At 38.1% G+C, this 20825-nt stretch overlaps 2 protein-coding genes across 2 annotated transcripts; one reads left to right on the forward strand and one right to left on the reverse strand.

Annotated features, from left to right (window-relative positions):
* Nucleotides 1-438: 438 nt before the first annotated feature.
* On the reverse strand, nt 439-7157 carry LOC143282017 (small ribosomal subunit protein bS16m-like). Its single transcript, XM_076587434.1, has 3 exons — nt 7069-7157; nt 2263-2550; nt 439-1287 (listed from the first exon to the last, which is right to left on the reverse strand). Exons 2-3 carry the CDS (start codon nt 2516-2518, stop codon nt 1157-1159), a joined length of 387 nt encoding a protein of 128 aa, XP_076443549.1. The 5' UTR covers nt 2519-2550; nt 7069-7157; the 3' UTR covers nt 439-1156.
* A 111-nt stretch (nt 7158-7268) lies between these two features.
* LOC143282015 (26S proteasome regulatory subunit 6A-B) lies at nt 7269-20620 on the forward strand. The gene is made up of 13 exons (XM_076587433.1): nt 7269-7413; nt 8396-8476; nt 9382-9507; nt 10597-10704; nt 11631-11693; nt 12712-12758; nt 13500-13590; nt 13806-13878; nt 14761-14970; nt 16127-16233; nt 18228-18373; nt 19032-19113; nt 19906-20620. Exons 1-13 carry the CDS (start codon nt 7372-7374, stop codon nt 20014-20016), a joined length of 1287 nt encoding a protein of 428 aa, XP_076443548.1. The 5' UTR covers nt 7269-7371; the 3' UTR covers nt 20017-20620.
* The last annotated feature ends 205 nt before the right edge of the window (nt 20621-20825 follow it).

Consider the following 20825-nt stretch of genomic DNA (forward strand, 5'->3'; position numbering starts at 1 on the left):
TGTGTGAATTTCAACTTTCTTCACCACCTGTTCATACTTCATTGCATGCACTAGGTCTTCAGTTCCTCAAATAGTGTTAGAATGTGATGTGGAAATTGGTGTACCTTTCTGATGGGTGCAAAAATGCTAAAAAATACACAAAATATGGATACCGCGATCAACATCAAGATGGTGAGTAAATACTTTGATTTTTTGCACACATATGGAACAACATTCCTTGCATACATATACTAAATATCAATTGTCTGGGTGTTTATTTGTTTTTTTTACAATTTTTTCCCCATCCTATACAAACCCTGGGTTTTCAGGGATTGGCAAGGGCAAAAACTCTTGGCATGGAGTGAGTTAAAGTGCACACCAACTCACACACACACACACATCCACAAACACACACACATGCATGCACACAAAAAACAAAACAAAATGAAAAAAAAATCCCATATTTATTATAAACATGCTTATACATATGAAATGCATCTTCAATCTGCACACTCAGTCTATGCTTTCAAGCCAACCCCCCCAAAACAAAAACAAAACCAAAAAAAAATCGATTCACTGCATTTTCCATGACTATGGAAATTGAACAGACATGAAACCACTCACAACATATATTAAGTCATAAATGACTTAATTCATCATTATTTGTCCACACAGCAAATCCACTGTTTCTAATAGTAAATACCCACATGAATTTGCACACACACACTAACACACACACAGTTACACACACTACACTCTCTTCCTTTTTCAGAGTACTGACCCTCACATGACACTGCAATCATGAAGTGATGAACATGATTACGTGAACGGATGAATAGGATGTCTATGTTCTTCTCTTTCTCTCAAGAACAACAACATACATGTATGCATTTCTGATTCTAATGTTCCCACAGTTTCAGTTTCAAGATCCATAATTATATGCCCCCACATATTGTGCAACACACACACACATACACACACAACTGTTTTTATCCTTTATCCCTTTCCCTCCTCCCTTTCCTTTTTTTCCCCATGTCTAATATCACTTCATGTGGATAGACATTACATGAAATTGAACACACACACACACACAGAGAGAGAGAGAGAGAGAGAGAGAGAGAGCTACAATGCATTCACACCCATCATTTAAAATCTATGTTCCAGTACTGTGTCATAGTCATACACTGGAAGATTCTGCCCCTTCTTCAGCTGCTGTCTTTTCCTGGGCATCCTTCTCTGCTGCTTTCTTCCTGTTGCGTTTAGCTGTCACATAGCTCATGGGATGGACTGGGAAGAAACCACACAGACCTGCAAGACAAGCAATACACCTTTGCAATAAAACTTTTGTGTGTGTAGAATGGGGGGAAAGGATGCATGCATGCGTATAGGGGGGTAGGGGGATGTGTGAGAGACAGAGTGAGAGGATGAGCAAGTAAGAGAGTGCAACTCCAGCAAGACAGAGTGAGGTTGCCTGGAGCTATAAAAAAAATAAAAATAAAAAAATAGAAAAAAAGAAGCAAAATCAGTGGTCAACTATAAGCAAGGAAACCAAAAAATGGCAAGCTGCCAGAGTAGGCCAGCAATACTCTGGATATCCACTTCCAAAGAACGATGACATGTGCTTTATGTACACTGGTAACTGGCTGCACTACCAGTTTAGTTTTAATTGCTTATTTCAGCAAATGGGACAATTTCTTTTTTAAATACCCCAGTGCTCTACGAACAATCCTGCCACACCCTGTCCCTAAAAACAAAGGGAAACAATGATCAAGAACTGAATTTCTTACTATGAATATTAAGAAGTTTATCCACTAAAGCATTCTACATTGTAACTATTTATGAAAACACTGAGCAAGTATGTGTATACTATTCACACAGATCAGCATACTTAAAGATGAACAATTTAATCAGTTTTGTCAGACAGACTCATCCAGTACACTTGTAGTCTAATCCATTGACGTATGATGCAATGAAATTGGTCCAACAACATGCAAAAAGTTGCTCACTATAGAAAGACATTCACTCTCCTAATGATTCCCACATAACTGAATAAAAGCAACTAAACCTCATTATAATTTGAGAAAAAGTTTATGCATTCACTTTTCTGCCTTACACTCACACTTATAAGTTACATCAACACATAAAATAAACAGTATTACAGAAGCAATAACAACTTATTGATTAACTAACAATTGTATCTGTAATTCACTAATTGTATGAACCACCACTTCCATGCCCATTCAGCATTCTGAACTATAAATATGTATACCTGTACATACTCACCTAATAATTTTTCAACAGGTTTGCTGCAGTGAGCTCCATTAGCCAGCCAGAACCTGAGTCGCTCAAAGTTGAAAGCAACCAGTTTTTCTTGATAGATGTTGGGCATGGGATCATATGTGCCCAACTGTTCCAAGGGAACTGCGTTGCGGTTTGCACGACCTGGCATCACCACAATATGGTAGAAGGGCCGATTGGTACATCCATGAAGCGCAAAGCGGATCATTCGATGGCTCACTTTAGGGGCCATACGAGGCATGATGATTGCTTAGTGAATGACAGTCCACAAATCTGAAAACACACACACACACACACACACACACACACACACACACTTGTAAGTTGAATTACACAGAAATACCAGTTACTGCTAAAGAAAGCCGCCAACTCAGCAACTGTCTTACAAGTTACAGAATACAACTGATCTATCACTGTGTCCACACATACATTTGACATATCTTTTACCAATAACATTATAATCTTATAAATCAAGCAATTTCTTGACAAAAACATCTCCATAAAGTTTTAAGTTGTAAGGGCACTGAATAACTCGTTTAGAGATGGAGAACTGTCAAGTACATAAAAAGAGGGTGTAATAGTATGTATTCCCCAAAATGATAAACCAAGAAACTATATTCAAAATTGGTGACCCATAACTTTATTGAATGTCGTCTACAAAATAGGTTCTGCCAGCATAGCTAACAGAATAAAACCCATTCTCCCTAGACTAATTAATGAGGACCAAACGGTTTTCATGACAAACAGATACATTCTTGGAGACATCAAATTTATGACTTTATTGACTATTTACAAACTAAACATCTGCCAGGAATGTTGATCTGTGTAGATTTTAAAAAGGCCTTTGATTCCTTGGACTGGAAATTTATGCACAAAGTCTTAGACTCGTTTGGTTTCGGAAAAGATATATCTCGATTGTTTATGACCGTTCACAAAATCATAAAGGCTAGTTTAGTGGTAAATGGTCGTTGTTTGTACTGGTTTGATATTTTAAGAGGTTGCAGACAGGGTGATCCAGTATCCCCATATTTGTTTAAATACTTTTGGCTGAGATATTTGCAAAAATGATAAGAGAACATCAACAAATCAAAGGAATAAATATCAACAATACTGAACAAAAGATATCCCAATTTGCAAATGATACTCAACTGCTATTAGAAGAAGACATATTATCATTTGAGAATGTAATAAAAAACATCAGAGTGATTTGGAAATGTCTCTGGACTGTTTGTGAACACTGAAAAAACTAAAGCAATTTGGCTTGGGCATAAAGTATTATCAAACGTTAAGTATATGCCCCACCTAAAATTAGACTGGAACCCCAAACAGTTTAAGATTCTCCAAGTGTAGTTTACTGCAAACCTGAGACAGAGCATAGAGCTTAATTACACCAAAAGAATTTTGAAGTAAGAGCACTTTTTAAAATTTGGATCAAAAGAAATATCACACCTGTTGGAAGAGTGGCCATATTGAAATTATTGATTTTGTCACAGCTAGTTCATCTTTGGACTTTTTTTTTTTTTTTTTACCAAATCCACCAAATGATATGATAAACGATCTTCAGAAGCAGTGCTTTAAATTCATATGGAATGATAAACTAGATAGGATCTCAAGAAAAACTACTATTAAACATATACGCAAAGGTGGCATAGGTATTCCATCTATTAAACACTTTATAACTGCTTTAAAACTTGCTTGGGTTAGAAAACTTTTATTCAGCAAACATAAATGGAAAATCATTGTAGAAGAAGTGTGTCTGATTATTAAAGACTTGGACAAGTACAGCTCAAGTCTTCCACTCAGTAAACTTAAATGAAATGCATTCTGGGTAGATACACTCCAGGCATATAAACAGTATGGAAGTAAAATTATGGTGAGTGATCCTGCAGATCTCATAGCAAAGAATATCTTCTTTTAGTATAATGAAATGTTTAAGATCAATAATAAAACAATAATATTCAAAGAGTGGTTGGATAAAAATGTGTATCGTGTTGCTGATATGACCAATCCCGATGGGACTTTCATGAACTAGCAACAGTTCAGAAATGCTCACGATATCGAGATAAATTTTCTACATTTCTTAGGATACCTTAGTGCGATTACAGCATACTGCAATAGAATGGGTATCAGTCTATGTGGTAGTAAGGTTAGAAATACATGTAAATCTCTGGGCATAATTGGGAGTGTTCAGAAAGGGACAAGATATACTACGACAACTTGGCTGCTGATGAAATCTTACCAAACTGTTGCAGTAAGTGAAGAAATGAAATAACTAATGTCAGTAATGATATGCTTGGAAAACCACTTTTCATAAAATACAAAAAATCAAGGAAATCAAGCCAAAATGGCTTCAGATCAGATTACTGCATAGAATACTTGCTACAAATATCATCCTACATAAGATGGATATAGCAGGCAGCGATAAATGCTCATTTTGCAATGATGCTAGGGTAACAATTGAACATTTGTTTTGGTGTTGCCATATAGCGATAAACTTTTGGAACATTTTGCAAGGTTTCTTAAATAACTGTGAGAATATAAACAACTTTAGATTCACAAAGGAACTTGTAACATTTGGATGTGACAGTTTATACCACGCTGACAAAGTACTTGATTTTATAATACGTGCCAAGCTTTACCTGTATAAATGCAAGTATGATAAAAACAGGCCTGAATTCACTGCTTTCAGAAAATATTTAAAGAATAAATACATTACAGAAGAATATATCGCCAGAATTAACATGCAATATACCAAATTTCTAAAAGAATGGAGCTTCTATGGGGCCTTGATTGAAGAAGTGTGATTGACCTTTGAACGGATGTGAAGTAATTGTTGTTGTTGTTTCCCCTGTGAGACAGCTTGCAACAATAATGATAAGATACTACCAATTCCATATGAATGATAACTGAAAATTTAGGGATGGGCATCAACCTTGAAACTGACATTTATTTAACCTATCTTCTTATTTAGGTTATTTATTTATTCATTTTTTTGTTGTTGTTCACATAAACTTCGCTGGTTTATATATATATATATATATATATATATAAATTATTATATAATATATATATATATATTTAAATAATTATCATTATAATAAGTTATGTTCAACTGTAGGTCTTTTATTTGTTGTTGTTTTTTTGTTTGCTTGGCTTTTTTTGGGGGTGTGGGGGTGGGGAGCTCAGTTCATGATTGTGGCACACGAAAAGTATGCATTGCACAAGCACCATAGTCTAAGTCAAGTTAGCTGTAGAGTTATAAGAGAGAATGTGTGTGAACATGCACATGTGTGTGTGTGTGTGTGCGTGTGTGTGTGTGTGCGTGTGCGTGCACGCATGTGTGTGCATGAGACTGAGAGAGAGAGAGCAGAGAGAGAGCATGCCTGTCAGAATGTCCATATGCCAAAAACTCATGAAGCACTGTCAGATGATTTTTTCATTATCTTATATAAGGAACAATGAAACTGTGAATGCTATGCCATTGTCTCTTGTACACGACACGCCACACTAACAGAGATGCACATACACTACAGTAGGTCATTGAAAAACCGAGAGACTTCGTCACAATCACTTAACATTAAAACGTACAAAAGTGTATCCACGATTTAGTTATCACCCAGACTGTGTTATCTGGAGAACTGAATTATGCTTCCTGGATTAAAACAAAAAACCCTGTTCTCAAACCTGCACTGCGAATCGGAAGTTGTTTTGCAAATAAGCACTCATAAAATAAGGCTATTAGTATAACAAGTATCAGTTGCCATGGGTGTAACAGGCCATTAATATATATACTAAATTTATAAAACAACACACACACACACACACTGAAAAAACATGTGCCACAAGAAAGCACAGAAATTTATCTGTTTTTTTGTTTTGTTTGTTTGTTTGTTTGTTTTTTTCCATGTGCAAGATTTTAGTTTTCATTGTGCACGCAAGTAATCCAAAGAAATTGTCATGTGAAAGTGATAAAAAACTGATATAAATAAATTCACAATGCTAACTGGTTACATAAATTAAAACAAAATAAATGCCCATTGTCAAATTTACATACATATGCTTGTGTTTCATACTTCTTCAATCAACCTCTAGTTCATTAATTTATGACTGAACTGAAACCAACCATGAATAAAATGCGGGTACACACCAACACACGCCCAACTTGTATGTTCTTAATTTAGCAAACATCTATGATTTCATACAAAATGAAAGCACCCATTAACTAACACCAAATATGCCAGTATGTATTAGTACTAACATATAGATGCAGAATGTTTCAAATTGGGAACCAAATTGTTCTACTCAGTGTTTGTGTGAATATGCTTTCTGGTGTTTGGCTGGATATCTGTGTGGGCTCTTGATGTTGGTTTTTCATTTTGTTTAAAAGTATGTTTCACTCATCGGGTTATACAATTCACTGCACAACTGAGCATGTTGTGCATGTGGGATGCTATGCGGATTGGATTATTACTGTTGTTATTACCTTTGATGCAGTGTCTTCTTATAATTTGTCAAGTTCGCTTCTCCGAGTTCTTCGTTGGATCGACCTGCATATTTCAAAGGATTGTTGTTGTTGTGTTGTTAATGTTTGTTTGTTTTTTTAATTGGAACTAATGTAACTGTTGTGTGCTTACAGCAACATTATTTGATTAAACAACTTATTATCATAAAGTTCTGCACAACTCGAGTAGTTAGATCCTGTCCAACAAGATCATTACACTGTCGTCGCAGCTCCTAAAAAGACAAATAACGACTTCAGTCGTTATATAGCTCATAAAATATTGCACTTACCCAAAAAAGACGTCGTCTGATAACCTTACTGAACGTGTTGTGTTCTTCCAAGAAGGACGAAGTTGAAAACGTCATGACTTACTGCGTACAACATAAAAAGCGGGATTACATCAATAACACAACAAAAGAATGATGAATAAGGAGTAAATAGAAGCAAAATATGAAACAATTCTTGGAAATGATTTTCCAGTCAAAACTAACTGGTGAATTATAATTCATTAATGATAGCCAGTGCGGCTATTCCAGTTTTTGCATTACCCGTCCATTTCCGTTTGCTGAATCACGACGGAGTACTAAACCAAAATGTCGACACTAGAAGACCGAGCTATTTGGGAAGACGGCGAGGTATTTACGCTTATTTTCTTCGCTTGCTATTGATAAGACAAATTTTCAGACCAGTTCTATGAATTAAACATGTACAGTTATTGAGTCTTTGGGTCTGTTGCTTTTTTTTTTACACAGATTTTCTGTGTCTTTCAGTTCACACAATCACAATGATTATCACACGCTTTGTTAGAAGTTTATGAAAAGTTAAGCAGTGGACAAACCTGAATAGGAAATTAACCGCTGGCCTCTAACTGTTAACAGCGTATAATTTACAAGACTGTTTTTTTCCCTTCTCTATGAAAGTTGTGACGTGTATTTGCACGTGAAATACATTGATCACTGTGTGTGTGTGTGTGTGTGTGTGCATCACTAAATGTGTGTTGTCAAGTCGTCAGATTTATACATTGATCACTCTGTGTGTGCGTGTGTGTGTGTGTTCATCATTAAATGTGTGTTGTCTCTCTGAAAAGCAGTTTGCATACATGTGTGTGTCACTGTTTGTGTGTGTGTGTGTGTGTGTGTGTGTGAGAGAGAGAGAGAGAGAGTTACTGAATGTGTGTGTGTGTGTGTGTGTGCACTGTAGTCTGCAAGCAAGTGTGTGTGTGTTAATAGTTTTATCAATTTATGTGCTTTGTTCATGCAGTATTTTGTTGTTTCTTGTCTGTGAGGGGTTTTGAGGAGATAAAACTTGAAAGCATGTTTGTGATGTCTGAGGAAGTTAATTTGCTTTGACATCAGGGTTTTTACCTCCCTGACCATTGCCATTGGACATTCAAAACCACGGGTCTGCAAACTGGCCTCAAACAATAACAGGGCTTTTGATGTTTGAGAATGTTATTAATTATTTTCCAGATAGTTGGAAGTTCCCAGTTTTTTATGTTTTTTGTTGTTGTTTTTTGTTTTGTTTTAAGAAGTATCAGAAGTGCACAGAACCGGAATGTAAACACATGCATCAGTTTATATCACACTAATCTTTATCTTTATTTCATGTGTGCAATAGGAGTCTTTGGGTGAGGAGGTGCTGCGCATGTCCAATGATGAAATTGTCAGCAGAACCCGTCTTCTGGACAACGAAATAAAGGTATGACTATAAGTACTGTGATACCATTGCATGGTACTTAGTGAGTTTATATATATGATTTTCTTTGTTGTTGTTTTTTTGTTTTTGTTTTGTTTTGATAACTTGTATTCATATAATTTCTGTAAAGAATTGGGAATAGATTGAAACAAACCACTTAAAGCTAGCCAGTGAAATTCACTTTAACAGTGACAGGGCATAACACATGTACAGTGCTCAGCATCTCTCTCCAGGAGAGCGTGACTTGTATTTGCTGTTGTTTTTGTTTTTGTTGTTGTTTTTTTCCTTTGAAAAACGAGCATGACTCGGGATATGGAGAGTCATGGTATTTCTTTGCTTCTTTATTATCATTTTTATTATTTTGGGATATGGAGTCATAGTATTTCTTTGCTTCTTTATTATCATTTTTATTATTTACATAAGCAAAGGAAGAAGAAAAGATCAGATTTAAATAACTTATACAGTCTGCTTGTACTAACTAGTTAATAAGAGCAAGCTATTTTTCTGTGGATATAGGCATAGGGAATGGCATTTTGTTTGTATCTGATGTTAGTGAAAACAAGACCATGCAAATTATTACTACTATCATTTAGAGAAATGAATAATCACAGATCAGTCATAATTGAGTGTTTGCATTATATTTATATTATTATAATGCACAAAATTTATGTTGTCATTTTGAATTTTATCTGGTTCTTCATCTGGAAATTTTGCCAGCATGTTCAACTAGATTCTGGAAGTTTCAGTGTGGAGATTTTGAATTAATGATTTTGTATCATGCTCCCATGGTTATTATTTAAATATGCTTTGATATCATTATTATTGTGCTTTTATAAAACTGTATGATTATTTGATATTTGCATATTCATGCCATACACAATCAATGTGTTGACACACTGGTTTTTCAGATCATGAAATCGGAACTTATGCGTATATCCCATGAGCTTCAGGCTCAGAAGGAAAAGATCAAGGAAAACACAGAGAAAATCAAAGTCAACAAAACTCTGCCTTATCTGGTCTCCAATGTCATTGAGGTAACTAAGAATAATAGTGATTTATAACTTAAGTACATAGTAAAATAAAACTCAACATGTTTTTTTGGGGGGGTTGGGGGGGGGGGGGGGGGTGGTGTTCATTGTGTTAAGGTCATTTTTGCGTTTTTCTTCCTTTCTTTAAAATTGTTTATTATGAACATAAAAAAAGTTCATTCTAGACAGCTGAGATAGTTTGACTGTGATTTGTTAGTTTATTCAAATTGTTGTTTTATATATGATTATTATATGATTTTTTTTTTCTTGACAGTTTTTCTGCTTATTGTTGTATCTTGAAAGTTCATATATTTATCTTAATCATTGTATTGTCTGTCTATTCATTCATTGACCTAGATTTTTTTTTTATTATCTGTCCATTTCTCAGGCTGTTCAAGCTATAATTATTCAAGCATTAAACGAGTCAAGAACCCACAACTGCACAAGAGCACATTTATACGTTCAAATCGATTTCCCTCGGTGCTTTCCAATCTTTCTGTGCAGCAGCAAATGAAAGATGCCAAGGAACAAACTCAGATGAAGCTAATACTGTAATGGGGTATGCATCAATATGTGCCTGCTGCTTTTGTGTTTATGATTGATTGTAATTGTTGAAATATAAGACATGATAATCATACTGTACTAACTTGATGATAATAATTGTAATTGTTCAAATATAAGACATGATAATCATACTACACAAACTTATTAACAATAAAAACATATCCTGTTGTTCTCATTTATTTACTTACAATAGTACCACTGTTTAGTTCCTGAATGGCAGATATCTATAGATATAAAAGAAAGTAATCATTAGTTTTTTATCATTTTATTGATATCCTTGAGATATATATTACCTGGAGTTTACTCATGATACACAGAGGTATCAGCTTCCATTATTACTGAGAACTATTTATGATTTACTCTATTCTTGATGCTCAGAGTCAGAATGAGGATGTCAGCTGAAAGAACTGGTACTCTTTATGTTGTTGCTGCTACTGCAACTCCAAGGCAACAGGTGTGTGAGCAGTGATGAATAATGGTGTATCCAAGACACACATGTGATAAACGATGCATACATCATGATGATTTCAGCTGCTGGACATGGACCCTCAGGATGCTGGGGAAGAGGATGGAGCCAACATTGACTTGGATGCTCAGCGGAAAGGCAAATGTGCTGTCATCAAGACTTCTACCAGACAGGTGGACCATCGTTATTCATGCATGGCTTCTATGATGATGATGATAATAATGATCATTATTGATACTTATATGGTGCCTATCCTTGGTCAGAGACCAAGCTCTGAGCGCCAAACAAACCAGGAGTTACGTACACTAAAGGCTTCATACCTGGGTAGAGCAAACTGATAGCTGGCTTTAAATGCTCATCATTCGTTTTGCATATAAGTCTAGACATCAGATACATCTTGATTTCAGTTACAGATACTCTGTTGTTTCATTTGAAATATGTTAATGGGGGAGTTATATTGAAAATGTCCTAACCACAAGGGTAAGGTGTAAATGAAATTAAAATATATTGTTTTGTCACTGCTGAATTGCAGTTAATTTGTACTGTATATATAACTGTCTCAGTGCATTTGTTCACAAAAAAGTAAGGTTGGAGTTCATACAATATCAGTGTTAGAGATCAAAGTGCAGAGCACAGCATGACTTACTTTTTTTTTTTAACAAACGCTTTGAGACAGTTATGTGGCTTGGGATGAAATACAAAAAACTTGATATAAATTATTCAGTTGGTGGAAAAGGACTGAGGGTACAGTCATTTGATAGTTTTGAATCTGTTGGTGAAGGGTTGATGACAAGATGAACAGTTGGAGGGTTTGTGGCATGATGTTGTTGTCTGATGACATGATGATCTGTTGAAGGGTTTGTGACATTATGTTGTCTGATGACATGAACTGTTGAAGGGTTTGTGACATGATGTTGTTCTCTGAACTGTTGGAAGGTTTTTGACATGATGTTGTCTGATGACATGATGAACTGTTGGAGGGTTTGTGACATGATGTTGTCTGATGACATGATGAACTGTTGGAGGGTTTGTGACATGATGTTGTCTGATGACATGATGAACTGTTGGAGGGTTTGTGACATGATGTCGTTGTTTACAGACCTACTTCCTGCCTGTCATTGGCTTGGTGGATGCTGAACAGCTCAAGCCTGGTGACCTGGTGGTAAGTGGAAGGTTTTAAGTTTAACCCAAATGTTTGAAAGAGGGTGCGAGCATATGTGGATGTGTGTGTTTCAGCCAGCTTCATTGATGTATAACACTAGAATCTGGAATGAAGTGGAAAAGGCAACCACAAGGAGCAAAAGAATATTGGGAAGAATTTATTAAAAGGATTCAGGGCTTTGTTGAACATGTGCTAAAGTCTGTATTTCTTTCACTTCCAACCTTATCGCATGTTGTGACAATACCACTATCACCAAAAGTGTGTTCTCAGGAACAGAAAGCGGGCCAAGGATTTTGCTGTTTTGATTATCTTGCTCTGACTTCACAGTGGACTAGTACTGAAATGTGATTGTTTCTGCAGTTCAGCATAAAATAAACTGCCTTATTGCGCATTTATTTGATGTTGAAGATTTGCAGTACATGGGGTTTTTTAATGGAATTCTCCAAGTCTTTTGATATTAGTTTTCAGCATGGAAGACAAACTATTTCCCAGTGCCCGTTTTAGTGTCCCTGTTATTTGATTTAAAAAAGCTGACAAGATAGCGTCGAGAGCCTTGGCCCACGGAATGATTCAGCGCTTGTAGCTTTCAGAGGCATTTGATTGGGTTAGAGCAGACCGAGCAAGAAGGGGCATCTTTTCACTGTTAGCCACATGAAATTTGGCTAAGCAGAGCAAACCAATAGGCCTAGTTGGCATCAGTTTGACATGGTACAGTATATGTATCACCAAACATGGAGTACAATACAAACTCCCCCTTTCAATACTACTTTTGTGGTGTTACATGTTGTGTTTGAAATTAGTCTGAAAAGTTACTTGTATCTCACATTCTCACTGTTATACCTATTACCAGTGAGAATCGAGATTCATGCAAATTTTGTGTGCCATTGTTCTGACTATCAGAAGCAATATGCTTGAAATAGTTTAGTAGATAGTAGTGCTTAAAATAGTTTAGTAGATAGTAGTACATTGTTCTGGTTGTTTGAAATTTAACTAATTATTGACTGCATTTTTTTTTCAGGGAGTTAACAAGGACTCCTATCTGATACTAGAGACACTGCCACAAGAGTGAGTCATGAAGCCTTTCTTTTCACAATTTTTTTAAATAATTTTATTATGCTATGATTGTTTTTTAAACAAAGGTTGTGCACATGTGGTGTTAATTTACTTCCTTGTATGTAGGACTTATAATGTGTAATGCTTTATAAATAGATATTATAGTTGTTTCAATTAGTTACGCTTCAGAGGGTGATTTATGCTCTGAGCAGGAGCTCTGTTGCATTGATTTAGATATACTTGAGTTATTTAATGACATTTCATTAACGTATACTATAACTGGTTCAGATTTTTTGGGGGGTATGGAGGGGGGTTGGGAGGTGTGTAGGTGAGGTTTTTTTGTTTGTTTGGTTGGTTGGTTGGTAATGGTTTTTTGTGGGTTTTTTTAATTACTTTTTGGTTTGCGTGTTTATATGTCTATTGAGCTGTTTAGAAATAGAAATTGTAAAAGTGTGTATTAGATTGGTTCCTGTTAATATATTATTGATATATATGGTCAACTTGCTTGCAAGTTTAATGCCATCAGACTGAAAGTAGTGAAAGCAGTGGGTTGAGTTTATAATTTTGTGAGAGTGTGGATACTTGCTCTCTCTCTTTCTCCCTCGTGCACACACAAGCACACACACACATGCATGCGCGCACACGCACACACATTGTCAACCACACAAACAACACACTCTCCTTTCTTTTGCACAAACACACTGACCGTACACATTATTCAACAGACCAACTGTCATTCACACTGTGTTACAGGTACGATTCCCGTGTAAAAGCTATGGAAGTGGATGAGCGACCCACAGAACAGTACAGTGACATTGGTGGTCTGGACAAACAAATTCAGGAGGTATTTGAATTCTTCACGGTGTTGTGGTTTCTTTGTGATAATATTAAAGCAATATCTTTATTATTGGATATTTTCAAAAGTGCTGAAATATAGAACATTAGAAGTTTTGAAAGCAGTTTTATGGTTGATCAAAAAGTACTCTCAGGTTAATCCATTATTTGTCATGATATGCTCATAAAGAGGAATTGAAATAAAATACTTGTTCTGTGTTTCAGTTGATAGAAGCTGTGGTTCTGCCCATGACACACAAGGAAAGGTTTGAAGCACTGGGAATCCAGCCACCAAAAGGTAGTGTTCAGACTGTGTGTGTGTGTGTGTGTGTGTGTGTGTGTGTGTGTGTGTGTCACAGAGAGAGAGAGAGCATGCTTTGATATTATTAATGTTGGGATATATGGTATTTGCACAAGTAAATCAGTAGATAAGTTTTCTTTCCACCCAAAAAAGATTGTTATTACTTAAATGGGGCAGAGTTGCTCATTCTATAAACAGTCTAGTTCATAATTTTTCACAAAACATATCTTAATAGTAATACTCAAACATCTGGAGGGTGGGGGGGGGGGGGGTTGGTGGGTTTTTTTTGTTTTGTTTTGGTCTTTTTTGTTTTGTTTTTTGAGTCAGTTAGGTGGTAAAAGGGCTGGACAGAAATGTGTAAGGTGGCAAGGTATTATTATTATTATTAAGGTCAAGACATGATTTCAGCAGTGTTTACACGTTTTTTTTCCCACCCTATCGACCTGGTGGAAAGCGGAGTGCGGAGCTATCTCTTTCATACATATGAACATGTGAATGTGTGTGCAGGTGTGTAATTGTAATACAGAGAATGGGAGTTCAGGTTTAGATGACCATAATTATGTTTTCTTGTAAACTATTTAGTCTCTTGCAGAACCTCGCTCACTTTCTCTCTCTCTCTCTCTCTCTCTCTCTCTCTCTCTCTCTCTCTCTCTAAACATGCATTTCAAGTGAACATGAGAGACTCAACAAAGAGATTACATGGAATTTGTTACTGTATTTTAATTTATATAATTTGAAGCCTTCAAAAGACTTACAGTAGCTACTAGATAGACAGTAACACACTGTTTGGATGACATACTTGTTCAGTTCTCTTCAGTACAGGCCAATGGTCTTCTGAAAAAACATCATTTCCATTTCGTTTCATTTCTCTTTGTGAAGGTGTGTTGCTGTATGGAGCCCCTGGCACTGGCAAAACTCTGTTGGCCCGAGCGTGTGCTGCCCAGACCAAGTCGACCTTCCTGAAGCTGGCAGGGCCCCAGCTGGTGCAGATGTTCATCGGCGACGGAGCCAAGCTGGTCAGGGATGCCTTTGCCCTGGCCAAGGAGAAAGCCCCAGCCATCGTCTTCATTGATGAGCTGGATGCCATTGGTGGGTGCAGTGTGTGTGGGTGGGTGGGTGTGTTTGTGGCAAGAGGAGAGTGTGTGTATGTGTGTAAAAAGGTGTGTGTGTGTGTATGGAGAAGCTGGTCAGAGATACCTTTGCCCTGGCCAAGGAGAAAGCCCCAGCTTCATCTTCTTCATTGATGAGCCAGATGGTATTGCTGGGTGCAGTGTGTGTGTGTGTAAGCAATTCTGAAATTGTAGAAATTATTTCTTTTCCGAGACATAGGTCAAGGGCAAAGTACGATCCTTGCTTGTTCAGAAAGGAACTGTGGAAAGTGAATGTTTAGTTAAATGTGTTGAGTGGTGGCTTAGTGGTAGAGTGCCTGGCTAGGAGTAGGAAGAGTTTGTCCTGATATCACAGCCCAGATTGTCCTTTACTGTGAAACATCCCTGTGGGGAAGTTTTGCTATCACAGACAGGTCATTCTCCTGTGGGAACATTTTGGGGATGGTGAAATACCCACTGGGGATTCAACTGGGGTGTCCTTCATGGGTCTCATTATGACTCATCCATTCCCCAGGGCTCCCTACCGTCCCGGGGTACGGGTATTTGTCCCGGAAAACAATGAAAACGGACAGTCCGTCCCGGGAATCCACTTTTCGGTTTCGTGTCCCGGGAAAAAGTCTTTAGGCGAATACGCATCGACTGACTATGGCCACACCGCCAAAAGTGTGACCAGCGCGCATGCGTATAGGCCGATGTGGAACTTTCGAGAGAGATTGAAATAATGGCGTCGAAGCGAAGCAGCAAGGAGTGCGAATCTACATCGAAGAAGATAGCAAAACGGCATCAAACTTTCATTGCGAAGTACACCGAGACATGGCCATTTATTAAGCGCGGCAAGACAGACACTAACGCTTGTTGTGAAATTTGTGCCTGTGAGTTAAAATGTGGTAAAATCTGACGTCATAAGAGGTGTCCCTGAAAATCAGGCTTTGTCCCTGGTTTTTAAGATGTGTGTCCCTGGAACTTGAAAAGGGGGGTAGGCAGCACTGATTCCCCATGTGTGCGTGTGTGAGTTTGTGTGTGTGTGTGTGTTTATACTGACAGGTACAGTAATTGTCATGACACCAAGTTAGTTGTCAGAATACTTACAGTAATAAAGCCAGGGATTGTAAACATAAACCTTTTTATGCTAACAGGTACCAAGCGTTTCGACAGTGAGAAAGCTGGGGACCGTGAAGTGCAGCGTACCATGCTGGAGTTACTGAACCAGATGGACGGCTTCCAGCCCAATGCCATGATCAAGGTGAGCACCTGGTCACACTGTGTGCTACATGTACTGATTAATCCATCACACCTGGTCACACTGTGTGCTACGTGTACTGATTAATCCATCACACCTGGTCACACTGTGTGCTACGTGTACTGATTTATCCATCACACCTGGTCACACTGTGTGCTAACTGTACTGATTTATCCATGACACCTGGCCACACTGTGTGCTACCTGTGCTGATTTATCCACCACACCTGGTCACACTTCATGCTTTCTGTGCTGATTAATCCACCACACCTGGTCACACTGTGTGCTACCTGTATTGATTTATCCATCACACCTGGTCACACTGTGTGCTACCTGTACTGATTTATCCATCACACCTGGTCACACTGTGTGCTACCTGTATTGATTTATCCATCACACCTGGTCACACTGTGTGCTACCTGTACTGATTTATCCATCACACCTGGTCACACTGTGTGCTACCTGTATTGATTTATCCACCACACCTGGTCACACTGTGTGCTACCTGTATTGATTTATCCATCACACCTGGTCACACTGTGTGCTACCTGTATTGATTTATCCACCACACCTGGTCACACTGTGTGCTACCTGTATTGATTTATCCATCACACCTGGTCACACTGTGTGCTACCTGTGCTGATTTATCCATCACACCTGGTCACACTGTGTGCTACATGTACTGATTTATCCACCACACAGGGTCACACTGTGTGCTACCTGTACTGATTTATCCACCACACCTGGTCACACTGTGTGCTACCTGTATTGATTTATCCACCACACCTGGTCACACTGTGTGCTACCTGTGCTGATTTATCCACCACACCTGGTCACACTTCATGCTTTCTGTGCTGATTAATCCACCACACCTGGTCACGCTTCATGCATACTGTACTGATTTATCCACTACAACTGGTCACACTTCATGCTTTCTGTGCTGATTTATCCACAACACCTGGTCACACTTCATGCTACCTGTACCTATTTATCTATCACACCTGGTCTCACTGTGTGCTTCCTGTACTGATTTATGAACAATACCGGAGACCCAGTACAAGTATTCATGTACAACAGTGGGCGTCTTCATTTTCACTTTCTCAGTCAGTTGTATCTTCACTTGGTGCTTTTAGCTTGTTGGCTTTATGTTGTTCTCGGGTGTTTCAAGAGCATGTTTTTAATTACACCATGCATTTTGTGAATGAAGTATGGCTTTGACATTGCACTCAGCTATTGTTGGACTGGTCCACAAAGTCTGCATCTGCATTGATGGTGAACAAAATGTTAGTCGTCTGTGGAGGAAGGAAAATAGCTGTGGATGGTGGCAGATTTCAAAGACCTAGATGGGTAGGCAAAATGAGGACTCAGATTGACAGCTGTTTTTGTGTTTGTGCAGATACATATGTGCGTGTGTGAAATTCATGGCTTAGTTTAAGGTTGGCATTTATAAACTCACTGAGGTGCGTCTCAAGAGTGCAGTTGGATTCAGTGATGTCTAGTGAAGAAAATAGAAAAAGAGTTCAACATGATTGATGATTTTGCCTACATTGCATCGGTAACTTGTGATATTTTGCAGAAAGCACAAGTCTCCTGTGCTGTTGTATTTGTGCTAGATGTGCATGGTTTGGCCCCAAACACCTCTCTGTGTGTTATATGTAGGTGTCTGTCTCACTCTTTAGGTCTCTCTTCACTGCCTGCCTGTCCATCTGTCTCTCTTGCAAACTTTTCTTTTGGTAAAGAAAAAGATTGGAGTCTGTGTCAGACACAGTCCACACCTGCTCACTTTCTGTCTGACCCAGTTGCATCATTGAACTGTGTTTGATGTTCATCACAGCCAGTCATAGCTCATTATTGATTGATTGTCACCTTTCACCTACCTCATCTATGTCAGTTGCCCCACCTGGGACATAGGCCGCCAGCAAGTGTTCCCCAGCCATCCCAGTTGTTGTCATCTTTGTTGCAAGTGTATTAAACTGGTTATTCCCTGGGTGTTTTCAGGTGATAGCTGCCACAAACCGAGTGGACATTTTGGACCCTGCCTTGCTGCGGTCTGGACGTCTGGACAGAAAGATTGAGTTCCCCCATCCCAATGAGGAAGCCAGGGCTCGCATTTTGCAGATCCACTCTCGTAAAATGAATGTCAGGTGGGCTATCCTTTTGTTGTTAAACTGTAAACGTTTTTTTTTTCCTTTTTTGTTTCAACTTTCCTGCCTTACCCTTGCCTAGATAAATGTTTATCAAATTTAGAAACAGCTCCTCAACATCTGCTCTGAGCAGTAGTTGAGTGCATGTTACATGTGACTTTTTTATGTGTTTTGTTTCGTTTTGTATTACAGAATGTCTGAAATTGTCTCCCCTACAGTACACAAGTGTGTAAATAACTGCTCAAGTGTGTGTGTACATTTCACCACACAGCAGCATAAAAGTCTTTGTCTCACATCATTTCTGTAAATTGTGTACTGAGCTTCATCCAGTCAATTTTACATTATTTTTCTCTGCTGTTGTGTTGAAAATTCACATACAATTCTGGTTCAAGGGTTGTGATGAAAATTGCACACATTCTAAAGAATTTAATTTCACATTTTTTTTAAACATTGGTTAATGTTTACTTGCATACTCAGACACTTTTACAGACTTTTCAGCAGCAGACAGCAAGTGCTGTGAAAGCGATGGATGTACATGTGTAAGACTTATTAATATATCTTTGAGGATTGGGAAAGGGAAAGCAGAGATGTGTTTAATGTATGAGATGTACACTTAGTTTGTCACTGATACCCAGTCATGTTGATTTGGTGATCACAGTAAGGACGTGAACTACGAGGAGTTGGCCAGGTGTACTGACGACTTCAATGGAGCTCAGCTGAAGGCTGTGTGTGTGGAGGCTGTAAGTGATTCATGTTTTTATTTTTTTGTTTTTTTCCCCAATTATATACATCACAGTCATTACTTTTAGTCTGTTCTTTTATTTCTATGCCTGTTCTTCATTTTCTGTTGGTTCCCATTTTATTTCTGTATATAGTGTCCTTTCCTGTGTTCAGCCAGTTCAAACAGTAGTTTCTGAAATGACAATAATATGTGAAGCAAACAGGAAAATAGCAAGGACAAAGATTCACCTGTGCATTTGGATGTATGTGTTTATCATGTTGCATGCTGTATGAATGGTAATTGAGCCAGTCCAGGAAAGTTCTGCCCTCTGGCATGGTGGTGTGTATGTGTGGTTCCGAGCGTGTGTGTTTGTGTGTGTGCATGCAACTGCTTTGTGTGCAGTGCCTGCAGAGGAAGAGATGAAAATTAAATAAATGTCAAGATCTCTGAGATTTTTTTCTGCAAGTGTTTGAACACCCCATTCTCCCCCGCCCACTTTTTTTCTCACAACCTCTCACCCTGTACTAATTCTTTTGGGTTTGTGTTTCTGTGTACTTGTATGTTTGTTTTTGACTTTGTTTCTTTGCCTTGGAGAATGTAACGTTGGGTTTCGGAAAAAGTTTGAAATTTTGCATGATGAGCATAATGGGAACTCTGCATTTTTTAAAATTATTTTACCCATTTATGAGTCTGTGCATGTTTTCAGCGACTGAATCATAATGCGTGTTGACCCTTTGTGTTTATGGTATGATCTTGTGCATGTGTACAGCGACAGTTTGAATCATAACGAGTGTTGACCCTTTGCATTCAGGGTATGATCGCCATGCGACGCGAGGGCACAGAGCTGAGCCATGAGGACTACATGGACGCCATCATTGAGGTGCAGGCCAAGAAGAAGACCAACCTGCAGTACTATGCTTAACCACACGCAGCACAACCCTGTATTACTTAGGAGCAAAAACAACAGTGGAGAGCAGATGGGTTACTGCAGAGACATAGGACTGTTTATATATGACACTGATGGAAAAGTTGGGTTTTCAGACACCAGTTCTTTCTGTCCATGTCAGGTTGGTGGATGGAGTGGGGTGGGGGGGGGGGATGGAGGAGAGGGGGAGAATGGTTTGATTGTGGTTCCAGTTGTACGACGTGAGAGTGTGAAAGTGGGTTTTCTTTATTTTATTTTATTGTACGTTTTTTTCTCACAGGACAATATATGTGGAGTGTTAGAGAACAAACCATTAAAATCTGTATGTGAGGGGAGTTGGGAATATTGACGAATGTGAGTTAGGTGTTCCCTCTTAATTCCACTTTCTTTCCAACCATCTGCAGACAAATGTATGTAACATTTCGTAAGATGTGAATATCACTTCGAAGAGCAATGGTTTTGGGTTTGTTTTTTCCTTTCTAGCTGGTAAACAAAATGTTACCTAACTGATGTGACGTTAATTCAGTGAGTTGAGTGGACAATACTGCAAAGTGATTGATGACCATGATTGTGACAGCAGACTCCAGTTACAGAAAGCAAATGAATGTGCATATGCCCATGGCAGAGCTTGTAAACCAAGATTAAGTTCAGTTTATTTATGTTTGGCTTATGAAAAATGAAATAAACATGTCAGATTTGGTCAGTTGCAATCTGAAATTGTGATTGTCTAAATTAATGCATTTGTTAGATAGATCTGACTATGGTAAGTTTCATTTTTTAAATGCTACCTGTTTGCATTATGGACT

Source organism: Babylonia areolata, chromosome 5 (genome assembly GCF_041734735.1).
Source record: "Babylonia areolata isolate BAREFJ2019XMU chromosome 5, ASM4173473v1, whole genome shotgun sequence".
Lineage (NCBI taxonomy): Eukaryota > Metazoa > Mollusca > Gastropoda > Neogastropoda > Buccinidae > Babylonia > Babylonia areolata.